Genomic DNA, 19,287 nt, shown 5'->3' with positions numbered 1-19,287 from the left:
ATTGCCCAGCTTAGTTACTGTATGCAATCCAACAAANCCCCCATATGCCTTGGAATGAAAATTCAGTCCATTTTGGGATTCTTTCCTTCGTTCACCAAAATTAGTTAGACTCTCCCTGGTGAAAGAAAGACATCATCCAAAGTGAATTTGGAGAAAATGTGGGCTTCACCCTCAACAAGATGACAGTTTTATGGGAGGGAAAAATGTTTACACCACTAACCACTTATAAGGTGGAATAACCTTTGTTGGAGACATAAAACCCATACGGTGAGGGGTCAGAGGAAGTAAAGACGAATTCTGTGGGGAACTTTCACAGAAAAGGAGAGAGTATTAGAAACAACATCTGAGTATTTATGCAATGTTGGCACTAGCACTGTGAGTGACAGACAGAGTCTATGTGAGAAATAGGATCGTCTGGGGCTTTTCACACTTTCCCCCTCCCACCCCTTTCATTGGACCAAAATGTCCTCTTAACACAGGAGACAAACCTAAAAGTTGTGCCAGGGTCTTTAATAAATGCTAACCACTCCTTAGTAACTTTGTGTTTACAGAATTCTTTTTTGTCTTCTACACACTTGAACAGGGGGACAAAGAGGAGAGGATGAAGACGGGCGAGGCCCCTACACAAATCCGTGCAAACCAACCAGCCGCCTTCAGGGAATTAATGGATTCTGACTCGATTTATCACAAGTTTCTGAACCGGACGATTTTTTTTTTTTTTGATGGCACATCTGGCAACATCATAAAACCTCCAAGTCCCAAGTGATTAGACAGGAATTACTTTTGTAAATCATTTATGACTATTACTGATGTGAGCTCATTCTGAGCAGCAAAGCGACAGAAGTAGCCAAGGACAAAGGAAAAAAAAATCTGGGGGTGGGGAGAAGATCCTTTCTCTTCGAGAAGCCTTTTAGAAAGGGCTGCCATTTATCATCTGAAACTAGAAAATTGCCGTCATTAATAGATTGGAATTAATTAAGCATACCTCAAGGAATCACCCGGCAGTCTCTTTTTCATTTGCCTGTTAAAGAAACACATTCTTCAGCTGAGCAGTTGAAGCTTTCCATGAAAAAAATGTGGCACACTGTGACCTCAGAGAGAACTTGCCAGTTAAACATCTCCTGCTGAGCTCTGAAATGCAAGTCCACAATAAGCTTCGGGAATACTTCATATTTCCCCCCAAAGGAAAACAACCACACACTAGTGCACATATCAGGACCTTCATGGCCACACAAAAGGCAACTTCATGGTTTGGAAACACAAACCGTGTCCCCCCCCATCAGTGTTGGAAGAGCGTGTCTGGGGGCAGGGGTGGGAGGGGAGGGCGAGGGGGCATGGGAGTGCATTCCCTGACTCTTCCTTCTGGCCTCCAAAGAAAATTAATCCAAATTGAGGAAAATGCATCCTTGAATCCAGTTGCTTCTGCGGAGGTAGCTGTCCTTCCATGAGAAAGAGTCTTTGCTCCAGATAGGATTTTCCACTTCCACTTTCCCTTCAAGGGTTTCACATTCCTCCCCGCCTCCCAGCTCCCTGCCTCCCTATAAATATCCCAGGCTAGGGGATAAATCGGGCTTAGCAGAAGCTCTATGCAGGACACCTTGGAGCATTCCTCCACTCAGTCCTCACACTGGCCTGACTTCCAGGCAGCTAAGTTGGGCAGAGCAATACCAAGAAGACAGTGAAAGGTAAGCTGATTTCTCCACGGGATGCACAGCTGGGTCACATGAAGGTTTTTCGACTCCAAGGTCTATGCTTTTAAATATGCTGCTCTTCATTTTCCATGATCTGATGCCCTTTGGCGCGGATTCAAAACCGTTGTGTGAGCGAAAGCCCTGTTCCTAGGGGCGGGGCTGGCCTTTGGCTTCTCAGTCCTTGTCAAGGGAGTGTAACCTCAAATTCATGGCTCCTCAATGCTCACAAAAATCCTTGGCTGAGGGAGATGGTTTTTATGGAGAACTGCCTGAAGGCTATGAAGACCATTTATTTATCTTGACGCTCTAATATTTATTTTTGGATTGAGTTTGGGTTGTGAGAGAGCTATGTACCTGGAGACATTGTTTGGGACCCCCACCGGGACCTGTTTCTCTGACTGAGCTTTGGAATGATTAATGTGTCCTACAATGAGGGATGTTATTAAAAACATGAATATACATAAACAGACTTGGACTCACTGTATGGTTGGAATGTGCTTCATCTGTGCTTCTCGGGATAGCTGGGCGACTCCATTTTATGAACCGTATCAACGATCCGGCGTATGGACCTTTTCGTGGGACAGGCTTGCAGGACTTCTGAGCAACACTTATTATCCATCCCACATAATGCACTTTAATGTACTGGCCTCAAGTGGGTTTCAAGTCATTTTTCGAATACAGTAAAACCTCGGGTTGCAAGTAACTCATTTTGCGAGTGTTCCGCTCGACATGCAAACATTTCTAATCAATTCTAACTGGATAAACGAGTGATGTCTCACAATACCTGTAGAATACGAGGTCAAATGTCACATGATCACAAATGAGCCAACGGTTCTTGAAATTCGTTTTGATATACAAGTGCTTTGGATTACAAGCAGGTTTCCAGAATTTGCTTTGATATACAAGTGCTTTGGATTACAAGCAGGTTTCCAGAATGAATTATGCTCGCACACCAAGGTGTTTACTTTCTCACTCCCCAAATGTACTTCTTTATAATTTTTATAATTGTACATGTAATTTTTGTAAATTGTCATAAAATATTTTTCCAAAATAAAATAGGATATACATAAGTTAATTAAAAAGTACTTACCTATTTGCTGTGAAAAAATGAGACAACACAGTTTCTCATAGGTGCTAGTTATGGTTTTTTACAAAGTGATGCTAGTAACATTTATAATCCACCTGGAGTCTATTAAAACAGAAGAGGTCTTGGGCACAGGTCAAGTACGCGGATACCCTTTGGACACTGCATATCTAGTAAGGACACTGGGCATATCGGGTTTGAAGAGCCTGAGAGAATAAATTTCCTATTCCAAAATATCTCCTTGGAAATCCTACCATTGTGGAGTCTCTGCCACTGTGGAATCAGGACTTAGCTTAAAAGTTACTATTCCAAAATGCAAACATCCCTCTGAAGGGTTAATTCCTTGGAAACAAAATGGAATCAGGCATCAACACCTTTAATGAGACACTTGAAAGACAAGGATACTGATGAAGGTCGGATATTTGTTTCAGATAAATGCAACTGAATTAGTACAATGAAAAGTCTCCTTTCTTTTATTTTGGTTAATTCCATGAGCTACCATTTCATTCATACAATATTTAGTGAACATCTACTATGTACCGAGCAGTGAGGTAATCGAGGTGATCATTATCACTGAATAAAGGTGAAGAAAACATTCTGGATAATCCCATGACCTAGAATTTAAAACTATTAATATGCTCCCCAGTCTCTGTTCTAAACCCTAAAATAAATACAATATATTTCTGCTAAAATAAATAATATTAAGTATTCTGAATACTTAACATGAAAACTTCATTCTATTAGTTCTGGAACTTGTATTTTCTACTGAGCATTACCATGTTTCTCCACCGAAAATTTAGAGGTCTGCTTATTATTTTCACCCTCTATTTTAATCAATCACTTCTTATTAATGAGGAATGTTGTCTCCAGCTTTTTAATTTTTTTAATTAAACAAGTCTGTGCTAATACCTCTTTCCTCAAGCACACTAAAACATTTACTTCTCACAAATAAATTCACAGGAGCAAAAACGCAAAGCCGTCAGTATGAATATTTTAAGGCCCCTGTCATTTCCTGTAAAATTATTCCATAGAAAGGACATATCAATTTTCATTCTCACCATCAAGGCTGTACCGAGTGTTCTTTTCTCTATATAGTCTGAATAACAATGGGATCCTTCTTTCAAATCTTTGCCTTCTCCTAAGTAAGAAATAAAATCTTACTTCGCATCTCACTTTTAATCTGCGCTTGTACAATTACTTAAATACAGAGAACAAACTGAGGGTTGATGGGGAGGTAGGGGAGAGGGAAAAGTGGGTGTGGGCATCGAGGAGAGCACTTGGAATGAGCACTGGGTGTTGTATGGAAATCAATTTGACAATAAATTATATTAAGAAAAAAGACTCAAATAAAAAAGAAAACAAATATTTTCACTGCCTATTTGCCTTTTTTTTTTTTTTCCTCCCAGAATGTGACTTTTCTGTTGAAGGGTACTGCCATTTTTCTCTATGATTCCTGTCTTCTGGTTCTAGCAAGTAATGGATAGAGTGATAGCTTATCTTCTTAAAGTACATTTAACAACTACAAAAATAAACATATGTGTATGTGGGATAAAACTTATCACTAAATATTGAATAATTAGAACTCAATCACCTCTGTTACTCCTTCTCGGTCCCATCCACTTATCTATTTTGTTTAACCTCTAGAAGGTATCTACTACCTTGAATTTGGTCTTTATTATTCCCTCGACTTCTTAATGTACAATTGTGTTACACGTATCTTTCAAAAAATATTTCTTTTGAATTTATAAAAATGTTAAGTTCCTACATGTCACCAAAAGTCGTGCTTAACTCTCTGCTATGTTTCTATGATCTATGCATGTTGCTGCCTGTAACTTCATTTTCCATGAGGCACACTATTGACTTTAATGCCTGTGCCACTGTAATTTTTCCATGTGTTCATAAATATTTGGTTGGTATCCAATTTTTTTACATTTTCCAAACAGCACTAACACAAACTTTCTTCAACATGAATCTTGGTATTCATATTAAAGAGCTTCTTTAGGATAGTTATCTAGAAGACGAACTTCTTGATCATAGGAAATCTGTGTATTTCAACATTCTAGGATAATGTGAACCATTTCCAAGATGATGACAGAAGTTTAGCTTCTCACTGGCAATCTATCTCAGGGTATCTACTGACTGACATTCTCTCCAACACTTGGTAACGTCACCACACTTACTTCATGTAACTTTTATGGATATAAGATGGCATCCAAGGTGGCCTTGAATTGTATTTTCTTAATTACTGGTCTTTTTCTTCTGATTCGTACACGTTCTTTACACATTCTGTCTTTGCCCGTTGCGTTTGCAGTGAGACTGCTGGACTTCTGGTGTCAAGCCTTGTCTTGTTCTGTTACTCCATAGTACTTCTCTGTTTGCCCAATACTGGACAAATATCTCTGTTTTCTGTCCTCAAAGCAGAGATTGGGAAGTTGTGGCCAGTACTAAAGAAGATGTTAGCCTTTGCAGCAGTATTTACCTGACCCATTAGGGATTCAGAATTGAACAAAATGTTTATCGATAGTGCTATCTGCATCCTTTGCTTTATTCTGGCTTTGGTTCTGGAATAAGATGTGTGTGTGTGTGTGTGTGTGTGTGTGTGTGTGTGTGTGTGTGTGTGTGTGGAAAAAGAAAGAAATCCCAAAACTGCCTATAGGTCAGAGCAAGAGTCAAGGATGGGGTGAAGGTCACTTGATGTTTCAAAGGTTTCCATCAGATTTCATGGAAATCCCTAATCCCTGTTTTGTAAAATATTCCTTTAAGCCATTCTGATAAAAGAGGTTTACTAAGTATACTGAAGGGTGGCTTTCTTTTTAAGCATATGGTCATCATTAACATGCTATTCCCTTTATGAAATGTCAAGATTAACTTTTTTCTTTAAGTATGTGTTTTTGGATTGGCCAACTTTATAACCATTACGCAATTAATTTGAGAGTAGCTTGATATTAATAGAAGCCAAACTATAATGCTTCAGAAATGTACCTTATTATACACATCACTAAATTCAATCAAGCATTGTTAGAGATGGTTTCTAAAGACAAAGGACCTAAAGAGCTTGCAGGCCCTGGGAAGACAGGAAAGTTCAGCTATTGCCTAAGTTACCTGACTCTGAGAAGAGCTCATGTGTCAAAGATAACCTCAAGCACACACGTATTTCTTGGATGTGGCCTCTTGGGGATAAATACAAAATTATTCAGCAGGCCATGGTTACTCAGGCAAAAGAGTCCTTTCCAATACCCAAATGCAAAATCACCTCCTAGAGAATTCTGGTTTAAAGGGAAATCTTGGCAGCGTATATATTCTGTGGAGTGAAAACTTCCATATGCCTGATACAGACTTGTAAGAAATATGGAAAAATACGTGTGTGTGTAGAACAACCTTTACATTTTGGAAACAGTTGTGAGGCTGTCAGTCCCTATGATAGCAAAGCTTTTGCTTATGACTGGACAGCTTCTGACTGCAGCTAATAATAATGACTGCCGCTATTTCTAGGGCTTTTACTGTTACAGCACTGTTATAAATAGTATAAGCACTTGTAGTAGTATAGTGCTGGACAAGTTTACACACATTAACTGATGGAGATCTCATCATAACCCTTTGAGTACTTTCACTATCCTTATTTTACAGGTGAGGAAACTGAGGTACACAGAGGTTAAAAAATATGTTCAAGGACCCAGGTTGGGGTCTGAAGATTGTAACCTGTCTTGCCCCGTTTTTAGACTCCTCTCCTGCACTCCCTGAAAATTATAGCATTACACTATTTTTGGTTGAACAGGATGAACATTTCTTAATTAGCGTGCGCGTCTCTGACTGTAAGCTCCTCAAGGTTAAGGGCGGCACCTCTCACTGGTGCTACATTTTGCAACTCACCCCAAAATGATAGCTACACAATTCACTGTTGTCATTAGTGCCCACAGGGTCACAGATAATCACTGCTCTTGTTCCCCAAACTCTCTAGAATTTTATTTTGTCCAAATATTTGCAAAGCCTCTGGGCATTTGGCAAAATATCTCAGCCAAATCATTAAAAATATGTACTCTCACTGGAAAGGAGTCATTTTCACCAATAAAATGACTTGTGGGGATTTTAACAAATTGAAAAATATAACTCTATATATGTGGATTTTCATATTATTAAATTTATCTTATTATATAAGGTGACTCACCCGCTTCAGTGAAGGCAAAGTGAACCCGGGCAGGGTTTAGTAAGGCCCACGATCCTTAAGTTTGTACGTGGTACCAGCTTAGGTGGCTTCCAAAATATTTTAAAAGGATTCTGGCCATAAGCAACTAAAAAAATCCCAGATATAGAGAACCAATGGGGGTAGATGTAAAGACCAAGACACAGAACGAACTAACCATATGGCAAAACTACTTGTAACTATAAAATCAAGGAGCACAGAACGGAAGGTGCCAGAGGCTGCCGGATGAGCCAAGAGCATAATATCTGAGATAATAAACAACCAATAATTAGAATAATATCATTGCCACCAAAGACCTCGCAGTGACTGGACTTGAAATATGAATTTGCAATGTGACGGATTCCTCTGGAGAGTCCCACAGGCTCCAATCTAACAGTGATGAGTAAGTAGAGTCATGAGGCAAAAGGATGAAAATTAAGAGCAGAATAGATATTAAAGAAGACACGGAAAGGTCAAGAAAGAGGGTAGGAGTTTAGCATCCAAGGATAGGACCCAAATAAAGCCAGAGGATCAGAGAGACACTCATTTTTTTAAAAAAAGTTTTTAATGTTTATTTCTTTTTGAGAGACAGAGAGAGAGAGAGAGAGCGCACGTGCACTGGAGAGGGGCAGAGAGAGAGGGAGACAGAGAACCCAAAGTGAGCTGTTCAGCACAGAGCCTGATGTGGGGCTTGAACTCATGCTGTGAGATCATGACCTGAGCCGAAGTCAGACGCCTAACTGAGCCATCCAGATGCCCCAAGAGAGACACTCATTAAAAAAAAAAAAAAAAGTAATCACCGTGATTCATGACCATGGACTTGTAACCACCAGAATCAAGGGAGATTGGCTATAAAGGCAAAACTAAATACTTTCCTGAAATATAATTTATTAGTCTAAGCCAACCACATAATGCAGAAAAAGAGTTATCATGAGCATCAAATTATGAGAAAATAGCTAAATAGCTAGAAACTTAAGGAGGAGGGAGAGATCAAAAGAGAGCGCGATTTTTCCTTCTTCAGTGGAAGGAAGATATAGTTCCAAATTAGTCCTTATTGCTTTTCTAGGGCTGGTAATAACAAAGGACCGCAAATAGCTCTGGATGCGATAAGTATCCCAAGTGCCAAGCAGGCTTGTTTCCTTCTGAGGACTGTGAGGGAACATCTATTCCATGACACTCCCTAATTTCTGCTCTTCGCTGGCAATCTTTAGCTGTCCTCATCTTGTGGAAGCCTAACACGAACCTTCACACTGCACGCTCTCCCGACCTCCATTTCTGTGTCCAAATTTCCCCTCTTCATAAGGACATAGTCATACTGTATTAGGACCCACTCTAACGACTTCATCTTAACTTGATCATCTGAGAAGATTCTATTTCTAAAAGTAAAGTTACATTCATGGATACTGAGGGTTAAGACTTCAACAGCTTATCGGATATGACATTCAATCTATAAAAGTTCAGTCAATTTGTTCTCATAAATCCTAGCATGCGGTGCAGAGGAGGTAGAATTTTTTTTTTGTTCAAGTATAATTAATACTGTATTACAGTAGTTTCAGGTATACAATATAATGATTCAAAAATTCTATTACTCTATGTCCATCACAATAAGTGTACTCTTAATCCCATTCCTATTTCATTCTCCTCCTCCCCCTTTGTCTCTAGAAACCACAAGTTTGTTCTCTATATTTAAGTCTGTTTTTGGTCTCCTTTTTTCTTTGTTTGCTTAAGTTTCACATATGAGTGAAATCGCAATGGTCTTTCTGACAGATTTATTTCACTTAGTATTATACCCTCTAAATCAATCCATGTTGTTGAAATGGCAACATTTCATTCTTTTTTATACTTTAATAATAATATTCCTCCCTGTGTGTGTACATACACACTACATCTTTATCCATTCATCTATAGATGGACCCTTGGGTTGCTTCCATATCTTGGCCATTATAAATAATGCTGCAATAAACACAGGGGTGCACTTATCTTTCAGAATTAGTGTCTACATTTTCTTTGGGTAAATGCCCACCAGTGGAATCACCCATATGATAATGGTATGGGAATTCTCTTTTTAAGTTTTTGAGGAGCCTTCATAGTGTTTTCCACAGTGGCTGTACCAGTTTGCATTCCCATCAACAGTGCACAAGGGTTCCCTTTGCTCCACATCCAGTTGCTGCCAATACTGGTGATTTGTTATGATTTTTATTTTAGCCATTCTGAAAGATATGAGGTGCTAGTTCACTATTGTTTTGATTTGCATTTCCCCAGTGACTAGTGATGTTGAGCAGCTCTTGGAGGTAGAGGATCTGACATGACACACAAGAAAGAACCATTTACCTGGATAAATTTACCCAGCAAACCATCAGAGACACTCTAAGATGCCTACTCCAAATACCTAACACATATGTGTTAAATAAAGAGTAAATTCATGAATAAGAGCACATGTGATTCCTTTGTACACCTTGGAGACACTGTTTACACATCAAGAAATAGAGGCAAGTGCTGGATGGTTCCTTGCCAACCCCACATGCCTTCCAAGATGGGAAACTTCAAGCACTTTCCTACTGTCCATGGTTTTTCTGCACATGGCTTTCCTCAGGGCCATGCCCAGTGCCCCCTGCCTGGCATAATCATTGGATTTGGTTTTACAAACCTTTTCCTGTCCACGTCCCTTATAAATTTCCTCTTAATGGCTAGAACATTTATGTTCAAAGCAGTTTAGTTGACATTGTTAATTATTTTTCACTCATTCATTCATGTATGCATCCATCCATCCGCTCATTCCAGTAATCTTCAAGATGCTGAATGTAATGCTTCTTTTAATAACATATTTTATAACACCTGCTTTACTATTTCAAAATGAAAGCCATAGATAATATGGTCCACCTGGAGAATTTCCAAGAAATCAATATATGGCCCTGACTATAATATGAAGGATGAATGCAAAGTAATTTATAATAAAATAATAGCTATCAAAGTGCAAATATCCAGGCATAAAGAAGTGGTAAGACGCTTGCCCCAATATGCAGAATTACAGTGATATTTTACCCACAAATGCAGATTGATAAATACATGTGGTATTAGTAAGTCTATTATGAAGAATACCATGTCATTAGTGACACGATTATCTAAAATGTCAAATGACTCTGAGAAACATTCCTTTTTACATGTTTCTTAAAAGTTTGTTTGTTCCTTTATTTATTTAGAGCACACATTAAGTGTGGAGGAGCAGAGAGAGAGGAAGAGACAGAGAATCCCAAGCAGGTTCCACACTGCTAGTGCAGAGCCTCATGCAGGACTCAAATTCATGAACCACGAGATCATGACCTGAGCCAAAGTCAGACGCTTAACCGACTGAGCCACCCAGGCATCCCTTAGAAACATTCCAAACTGAATAAAGTTCAGCCTTCCCTCCATCTGCACAGCAATTATGGTTCTAAATAATGCACGGTGCATTAAATGCATATAATAGTTTGCATTTATATGTAAAAATGAGTTACGGCTAAGTTCAGTTAATCATAATTTATTTGGGAGGGAGGGTTCTTAACATAAACGTCTGGTGGGATGGTGGGAAGTCAATGAAGGTGTGAGGTAGTTATTATTTGCAACTATTGCGCACAGTGCAGGGAGTTCAGCCTCATAGCCCCTGCCCCCTAAATGCCTATAGTGCTGCCAATCAAAAGGACATCCACAAATTGTCAAAATCTCCCATCAGCAAGAACCACTCATTTGGTCATTCTATGAACGGTAAATGAGTTTCCACTGTGGGCCAGGCATCAGGGTAACATGGGAGAAGGGGAGGGAAAACTGTGAAAGCAACTAAAGACAGCAGAAAGGGACATGTATCGCAAATTAACATATGCACAGCAGGTACATGGGTGGGAGGGGGTGTTACAAGCTTGATGAAACCTAACACCTTAGAGAGCAGAGAACAGAGTTTTAGATCTAAATGGTTTTAGGTGATAATGATTTCCCCGTAGGAGTGCAAGATCCTTAAAGACAGATAGAGTGTTTCAAAAACCTTTCCATGCCTCAGCATCCACATATAACATAGACAGGTGAAAAGAAGAGACTGGTCAGAGCAAGAAGAATTCAAACCCAGTCCCGTCATTTTTTTCTGAGCAACCTTAGGAAAGTTGGTTAGCTCAGTCTTTGTTTCTTTATTTCTCTTCCAGGTGGTAGACAGAGGTAATGTATGTAGCACACTACATAAGTGACAGCTCTTTTATTTTTTTTAAATGTTTTATTTTTTGAGAGACAGACAGAGCATGAGTGGGGGAAGGGCAGAGAGGGAGACACAGAATCCGAAGCAGGCTCCAGGCTCTCAGCTGTCAGCACAGAGCCTGACGCGGGGCTCGAACCCATGAACATGAGATCATGACCTGAGCCGAAGTCAGACGTTTAACTGACTGAGCCACCCAGGCACCTTTATTTACTGTTAATTTAAAAAAATTATTTTTGAGAGAGAGCCAGAGCCAGAGAGAGTCTGAGCAAGGAAGGGACAGAGAGAATCCCAAGCAGGTTCCATGCTGTCAATGGGGAGACCAACATGTGTCTTGATCTCATGAACCATGAGATCATGATCCAAGACAAAATCAAGAGTCAGATATTTAATGGACTGAGCCACACAAGTGCCACACCCACATTAGAAATTTTTTTTAAATTTATACATTTATTTTTGACAGAGAGAGTGAGTGCACACGAGCAGAGGAGGGGCAGAGAGAAGGAGAGGGAGGTGACAGCTCTTTTAAATCTTATTCTCATGGCAAAGTAAAAAAAAAAAAAAAATTAAGAACACTGATGGTACCACCAGCCAGTGGTTGGTCTAGTGGCCTCAAGTTCTTGGAGGTGGCCTGGAGATCACGTAACAGGGTAAGAGTCTACGTCTTTCTCCTATCTGTCTAGTTTCCTCCTTCCTTTTCTCTTCTTTCCTTCCCATTTAAATCCCCTCCCCCCTTCTCTCTCTCTCCCATTTAAATGACCAAAACACCATTCAGATGTTGGAGGGAGCCAAAATAGAAAAACTGTGAAACAAAGACAGAGGAGGAACTGTATCACTTTGATTCCACAAGATATATCACCAGAGCTTCTATGATACTGCTTGCGATCCATTGTGAAGATGGCCCAGGGGGCAGCCATCCATGGTAATTCCACCTGTCTTCATGTTCATCTACCTACATGGAGGTTAATCTCTTGCCACTCAAGGTTATATGAGTAAGTTTTTCAACAGTAGGACCAAAAGAGTTTATCTGAAACATACAGGAGCCGTAGATTGATGAATTCATCAAGATCGAAATATGGAACACATGGAAAATCTCATATCTCATAGCCAACTCAGAGCTAGAATGGTGATTCCAATTTTCAGAGACTCCATTTTCCTAAGGTCAAAAATGCTCTTTAAAAATGTCTCTTGTTTAACTATCTAATAAACAGTATATCTAAAGGAATCTAATATGGAGTCTAAATCATTAATCTCCCTCTTTTCTCCATTTTTTGGGGGACTTTTTTGGGCATATATTCTTTCAAACATGTTCTCTTTAGGAACAATCACTGGTAAGAGTAAGTCAGAGGAAAATCCGTTCCTGTTTTTATGATCGCCTCTGTGGACTGAGGGCCTATTTCTATTCAAGGATGCACTTCCAGAGTTGAGATTCTCCTTTGGGCATTGTAGTTAATTTGACGGAATTGAACAATAATCTTTTTGTCTCTAATTCATGTTCACAGATTCTTGATCCCTTTGGGGTAAAGTTCAACAAACAGAATGAACCCAGCTCCTCATTAGAACTAGTCAAAGGATTACATGTTGTACTCGACCAGAGTCTGGGGAAATTGTAAAGACATCAAGAAGAGAACACAAAGATTCCTCTATTATGGGGGGAGAGAGGCATTGCATTCAAGTAATCAATATCTGTCCACCTTTAAGGAACACACTCTTACATATTACATATGTGGCTATAGGCCTCTTCAAGACTGCAAAAAGTGTTGGATCATGACCCAAACATAAACTGTTTCTGAAACATTCAGGTAAAACCCTTTGACCTCCCTAAGCCTCAAAAATTTAGGGTTACTCAATGACCAAATGTAGATGAAATGAGCAAAACTGTTATACTCTGGTTACTCAAATTCTTAACAAGTTTCTTTTACTTTCTTTCACCTTATTTTTATCTAGTTTAGAAAAAGGTTTAGAATACAGGTATGTGGACCATACTATTGTATTTCCAATGCTCACAATATACAAAGCCCCAGACCTCTTAAAACTAGGGGCGATCTTGTCCAACGGGGTCATTGTATATTTTTAAGGACAAATATAACATACTGTAGAAAGAAGATAACACCAAAGAGCAAAGGTTGCTGGATAATAAGAACTAACAAGTCGGTTTTAGTTACCATCATTCTACATGTATTTAAAACACTGTCAGCACCTATGGGTTAATTGTCTTTAACATGCAATATAGAATTCCAACCTGGCCAAATGCCTTGCTTTAGACAAGCTGGGTATCATGGTTTCTCTTAGTTTAAGAAAAGATATAGGAAGAATACTAACTTCATGTCCCGTCGTTAGGAACTCTGAGCGTCACAGTCTGTCTCTCTGAAAGGCTGGGTCTTTTTTTTTTTTAAGTGAATACCCTATATTCCCTATTTTGTGATTTTGACAGGACAGTGCTTTCTGATCATGAAGGAAACAGGGAAAAGAGCTCTCATTTTAAGATTCTGGAGTTAAGCGGAGATCATTTTGAGAGAGTCTCTGAAGCCAAAACTGTTAATAATATTTTCCAGCTTACAACAACCTATAAAAAAGCACATGTGTGGCAATAAAACAGAACAAGCAACCATGAAAAGAACATAAAGAGAGACAGACGGACAGTTGTCCAATTTTCACAGAGAGCTGTGGAACATTAAATTTTGAGTGTTGCCTGGCATAGTATATCAGGCTTTCTTCCTGTTGGGAGTCATGCTTGCCTGGAGGCGATCAGGCTCTGTGTCTGCAGAATAGAGCTGAGCAGAGGTGTCCACAGTGACTTCCTGACACTGGGACCCACCCTCGGTTCCTCATGTTGGTGAAAGGTGACAACCGCTTCCACAGTAATGGGTGGAACTAAAGAGGTTGTAAAATACTTTAAATGTCCATCTCCCAAAACTCCTCGCAGCATCAGGGAAAAGAGACACCTGCGGTGGAGTTGTGGGAAGCTAAGATGGCCCTGTTACCCAACCCAGTGGGAAGGACATTCGCTCAGGGACCCCTGAGATTTGGGGCACGGAATATGGTGCCAACATTAACTAGCTGTGTGAGCTCTTTACTTTTTCTAAGCCACACATTCTTCATCTGCCGCTAATGGAGATCTCAGGAGGCTATTAAAAAAGATTAAGGAGCACCTGGGTGGCTCAGTTGGTTAAGTGTCTGACTCCTGGTTTTGGCGCAGGTCATGATCTCGTGGTCTGTGAGTCGAAGCCCTGTGTCGGGCTCTGGGCTGCTGGGATTCTTCCTCTCCCTCTCAAAACAAACAAACTTGCAAAAAGAAAAAAAGATTAAGAATGACATACATTAAATACTCAGTGGATTAAACACATGGTGCTCAATACCATGTGATGGTAGTTTTATTACTTAACTCTCATTTCTAATACGCCTGATTTCTAACCTCATAGAGCCTTCAAAACGCTAAAATTTATGTCAGAATACAAAGACAAGGCCATGCACGTATAGGAAATGTTTTAAGTTCACTTGTCTCCCACACATATTTATTTTCCTTTAGGTTAGGAAGTTCTGGAGAGCAGAATTTCTAAGAGGTGGCCACATCTTTCCCTCAGAATTATAAGCGGCCGCAAACAGTCATACCAACGGCCAGGCACTCCATGCTGCATGACAGAGTCCAAAACTGTCACAAATCAAGGAAAGAAGGGTTGTTTGGTTGTAAAGGGCCTGAGGACCAGGAGAAAACTGGAGCTCTAATATATAGAATCCACACCCGCCAGAGGTGGAAAAAGCCTGGGAGATGATCTGAATTCACCCCTTTATGGAACAACTTTCCTTTCTAATTCACACCCCACCAGTATCCTTAAAGGATTTGAATATTATTACTATAAAACACATCAACATTCTTTACACTAAATTACATTATAATAAATTACATTACAACAATATTAATTACATTACAGTAATTACAATTATAATAATGTAATGTAATAAAAAATTACATTACATTACAATAAACAACATAAAGACTTTAAATAAACATGGTTTGAGCCACCTGGGTGGCTTAGTCGGTTAAGCATCCGACCAACTTCGGCTCAGGTCATGATCTCACAGTTTGTGAGTTCAAGCCCCACGTCGGGCTCTGTGCTGACAGCTAGCCCAGAGCCTGGAGCCTGCTTCAGATTCTGTGTCTCCCTCTCTCCTTGACCCTCCCCTGCTCATGCTGTCTATCTCTCTCTCTCTCTCAGAAATAAATAAAAACATTAAAAAAATAAAAAATAAATAAATAAACATGGTTCACAGTTGATGAAAGAAAAATCCACGGAGGCTAAATGACTGTAAAGGACACGATAGGTCAAGGACAGCTTAATATGTGGGAAGTGGCCATGCGTCCTACAGGAAGGAAGAGGTTAATGTGCAGAGTTCAGGCTCTGGCCTAGGAGACCAGGCTGACCAGAGAAATCAGAAGTGAATGGCGGCAGTGTCAGAATGGGTGTGATATCAGTAGCTGCTATGGAAATTAGTCTCGCTAGATTTTGAAGTAGAAGGTTCTTGAGCCTTCACAATTACACGGTGCTGAAAGGACCTTGTCCCAAGGGCAGGGAAATTTATTCTTTCTGGATGAGCTGCAGAGCCTAGAGGTGTAGAGGTTATGAAAGAAACATCGGCAAATCCCATAGTTCAACGACAGGATCCTCTTGATGGAGTCATTCTCCAACCCGCATTCCAGATTAGCTGGCTTTTCCACCCAAGCATGTGTTTTGCTAGTTACTGAGACTTCAAGTAACTTCAATGCAGGAATAAAACTTGACGTTTAATTTTAGCCACGAGAAAGTCTGCATTGAACTTTTAAGACTTTACCCCTGTTCCCAGTCTTTCTATACCCCAGGCTGTAACAAAGACAAAGACAACTGTCTGTCTAAGGGCCAACAAGCAGACTGCAAGTTAACAGTGGCTTCTTTTAATGATTTTTATCTGAGCAGCTTTCATGTGCTTGGTCTGTAGCAAGAAAGAATGAAATAAGACATTAGCCAGAGTACAAAGTTAGCCAGTTTTGAAGTTTCCAGCTTGAACTTTCAGTATCTCTTACTTTTTCTGCCACTTCTCCAGCCACCTTCCAATGTACAAGTCACTCACCATCCTCTCCCCAAAGCCCTCAGAAAAAAATTGCGATTATTTACACCCCCCTCCCTTTACTGAACTGCAGGATCTCCACTTCCAAAGGTTGAATCATATAAAATTGCCAATATGTGACCAATTTTGGTCTAGAAAAATGGCAATTGTATTATGGCTCAAACTGGTAGCGAGGGCATCTAGTCCCTTAGTAGTACCGTGAAATGAAAAAAAATAACCTTGTATTTAGAGGTGAAAGGAGTCTGAGATGTGATCTAACCCAGCTTATTCAGGTACAAGTCCAGCCACCAAGACTCAGAATGGAGCAAAGAATGAGAAGATCAAACATCAACAGTTAGAGAACAGAGCCTGACTACATTCGGGAGACTTGACTCCTAGCCCAATCTTCTTAATCTCCATGGCATGGGTCAGAAGACTTTTTCTGTAAAGGGCAACATAGTAAATATTTTAGGATTTGTGGGCTATCTGGTGTCTAACACTGTAGCATGAAAGCAGCCATAGACAATATGTAAACAAATGAATGTGGCTCTGTTCCAATAAAACTTTATTTATAAAAACAGATGGCAGGCTGGATTTGGCCCACAGGCTGTAGTTTGCCAAGCACTGCTCTATAGAATTCTTAGACTTAAAAATATCTGCAAGCAGATGGGTGAGGGATTTGTATATTGAAAGTGTGTTCAAGTGTTCATGGATGCTAATTCAGCATAAAGATCTTATTATCCTCTGTCCTTCCTTTAAAATAAGTACCTAAAGAAGCCCAAAGTTGCTGGGACCTCGGGGCTACAGCTGTCTCAGTGTTTGCCATCTGCAAGATTAGATCACTCAGGATAGGAGTAATACCGTCTTAACTTACTGGCTACATCTACAAAATATACTTGTGATCTGAGGAAAGAAATACATAGAATGTGCTATCATGTCAGACTGGCTGAGCTACGGAATTAGATACAGACACTGCTGCGTGAAATTTTTTTTAAATATTTTTATTTATTTCTAGGAGAAAGAGAGACAGCGTGAGCAGGGGAGGGTCAGAGAGAGAGGGAGATACAGACTCTAAAACAGGCTCAAGGCTCTGAGCTGGCAGTCAGCACAGAGCCCGACGCGGGGCTCGAACCCACAAACCGGAGATCATGACCTAAGCGAAAGTCGGACGCTTAACCAACTAAGCCACCCAGGCGCCCCATTGCTGGGTGAAATTTTAATAGCTTTAACAATCATTTAGTCAGACTCCTTCATGTGTTAGCTGAAAGCAACTTCATTTTATCATTTGCATGTGGGTGAACAGGGTTTGAATTGGCACTTGGGGTCAGCAGGATATTTTGAATACAGGCACTTTTTCTATTTCTCCTGACAGCAAAGCAATTACTTTGGCTATATCTACTTTCCATTTGAACTTGAGACACATGGAAGAACGGTAACAAGCAATTTATAAGACGTTATTGGTCACACATTCTGGCCAACAGACAGAATGGAAGAATTATCCTCAGGTCATTCCAGGAAGGGAAACCAGTCAGTATATACTAGCCGTGATAAAACTGTGATTGTAGTCAACATCCCTATAGTAAAATTCTGTCCCTCCATCCAGCTGTCTACTCAAACATCCAGACTATCTACACATCTCAACTATTCTTGAAGGTACTGTACTATTTGCTGAGGACTCCCAGTTAGGTAGAGCAACCTCCTTGCTCCCAGGAAGCTAAAAATGTAGCAGAAGGAAGAAGTGAAGGCACAAAGACCACAATACCAAAACAATGCAGGCAATACTTCACAAGAGAAACCTTTACGTACCAAGCCAGTATTTGGAGGACCTTCTTAAAAAACAACAAGATGTGAAATAATCACCTGGTAGAGCTCTCAAGAGCTCTTGTTGAGCTATGAAAGAACCTGGAGAAGGTGCTATTTCTCAGTTGGTTGGGCAAGACCTCACTGGCTACCACTGATTGTCCTTAAACCGGCAGAATATTAAACACACACACACACACACACACACACACACACACAATGGATGCTTTCTATAACTAATTCATATCAGTCTTGAAGAAGTCTACCTCTATTTTTATTTTATAGTACTTTATACCCAACATTCTAGGACAGAGGTAAGAAACAGCTTAGTACAGAATCAAAAGTGGACAAAGACACTCACAAAATCTTATGTGATATAAGTTAAATAATTAAAGATATGGTCTGTACCCAGGAAAGGAGCTAGAGATTCAAAGAAGATGAAGCCAAAATTTATGTTACAATCAGGATTATCATATGATTTTTACAGTATCATCTTCTAATTCACTGTTCGCATTTTTTAGCAACTGGCCAATTTCTTCAAGAGTGTTGGTCATATCTGTCGATTACTTTTTGTTTATGTTTTATGAAAGAGAGCAAAATACAACATAGCTTTGAAAGGACCAAACTCTAAACTGCACCATTTATCAAGTTTCAAATTATATTTCTGCTATAGAACTACAACAGAATTCCAGACCGAGAGAAACCAAAACCCAACAAAATAAAAACTCACCTTGGATATGAACCATCCTGTGTTCTCATGTCCATTAAGCCAACCAAGCAAGAGAAAAGAGCAAGTGTCAGTGGTACTTACTTGCCGGTGATGGAGTGCTGCACCCACTTGGTGGAGGGTGACCATGAAGGCCATGGAGAGGAGGCAGGGAGAGTCCCCCAATGACCGGTGGAAAGAGTAAGGGGTAGGGTGTGGCTGGATAGTGAGTCATGTGTCCACCCACTGCCGGGACAGGACGTGCGTGGCTACTGGTGGTCATGTCTCAGGCCTCACAGGACGAGAGGTGCTCTGGGGCGGGAACACATCACTCCAGGTCTTGAACCAAAGCAACGGAGGTAAATTCAGGGCAAAGGTTGAGCGTGAGCTGTCTTCTGGGGCAAAGGCAAACCAGTTCAACGTATGACCACCTTGCTTCTTCCCAACACGGTTTCTCCACCTCTCATTTTGCTGTATTGATTACAGGGAGGATGCCTTTTTTGTTCAGCTTCTCAGTTTATGGCTGGG

At 40.1% G+C, this 19,287-nt stretch overlaps 1 protein-coding gene across 1 annotated transcript in view; it reads right to left on the bottom strand.

The window, feature by feature from the left end:
* RARB (retinoic acid receptor beta) overlaps positions 1-19,042 on the bottom strand; it is a 396,214-nt gene extending 377,172 nt beyond the window's left edge. Inside the window, exon 1 of the mRNA XM_077760724.1 lies at positions 18,865-19,042. Within this exon, the coding sequence (XP_077616850.1) occupies positions 18,865-19,042 (178 nt within the window). The remainder of the gene's footprint in view (positions 1-18,864) is intronic.
* Between the last annotated feature and the right edge of the window lie 245 nt (positions 19,043-19,287).

The sequence above is a fragment of the Crocuta crocuta genome, unplaced genomic scaffold (assembly GCF_008692635.1).
Source record: "Crocuta crocuta isolate KB4526 unplaced genomic scaffold, BGI_CrCroc_1.0 scaffold253, whole genome shotgun sequence".
NCBI lineage: Eukaryota > Metazoa > Chordata > Mammalia > Carnivora > Hyaenidae > Crocuta > Crocuta crocuta.
The sequence above is the reverse complement of the archived record's forward strand: the minus strand, read 5'-3'. Positions and strand labels throughout refer to the sequence as shown.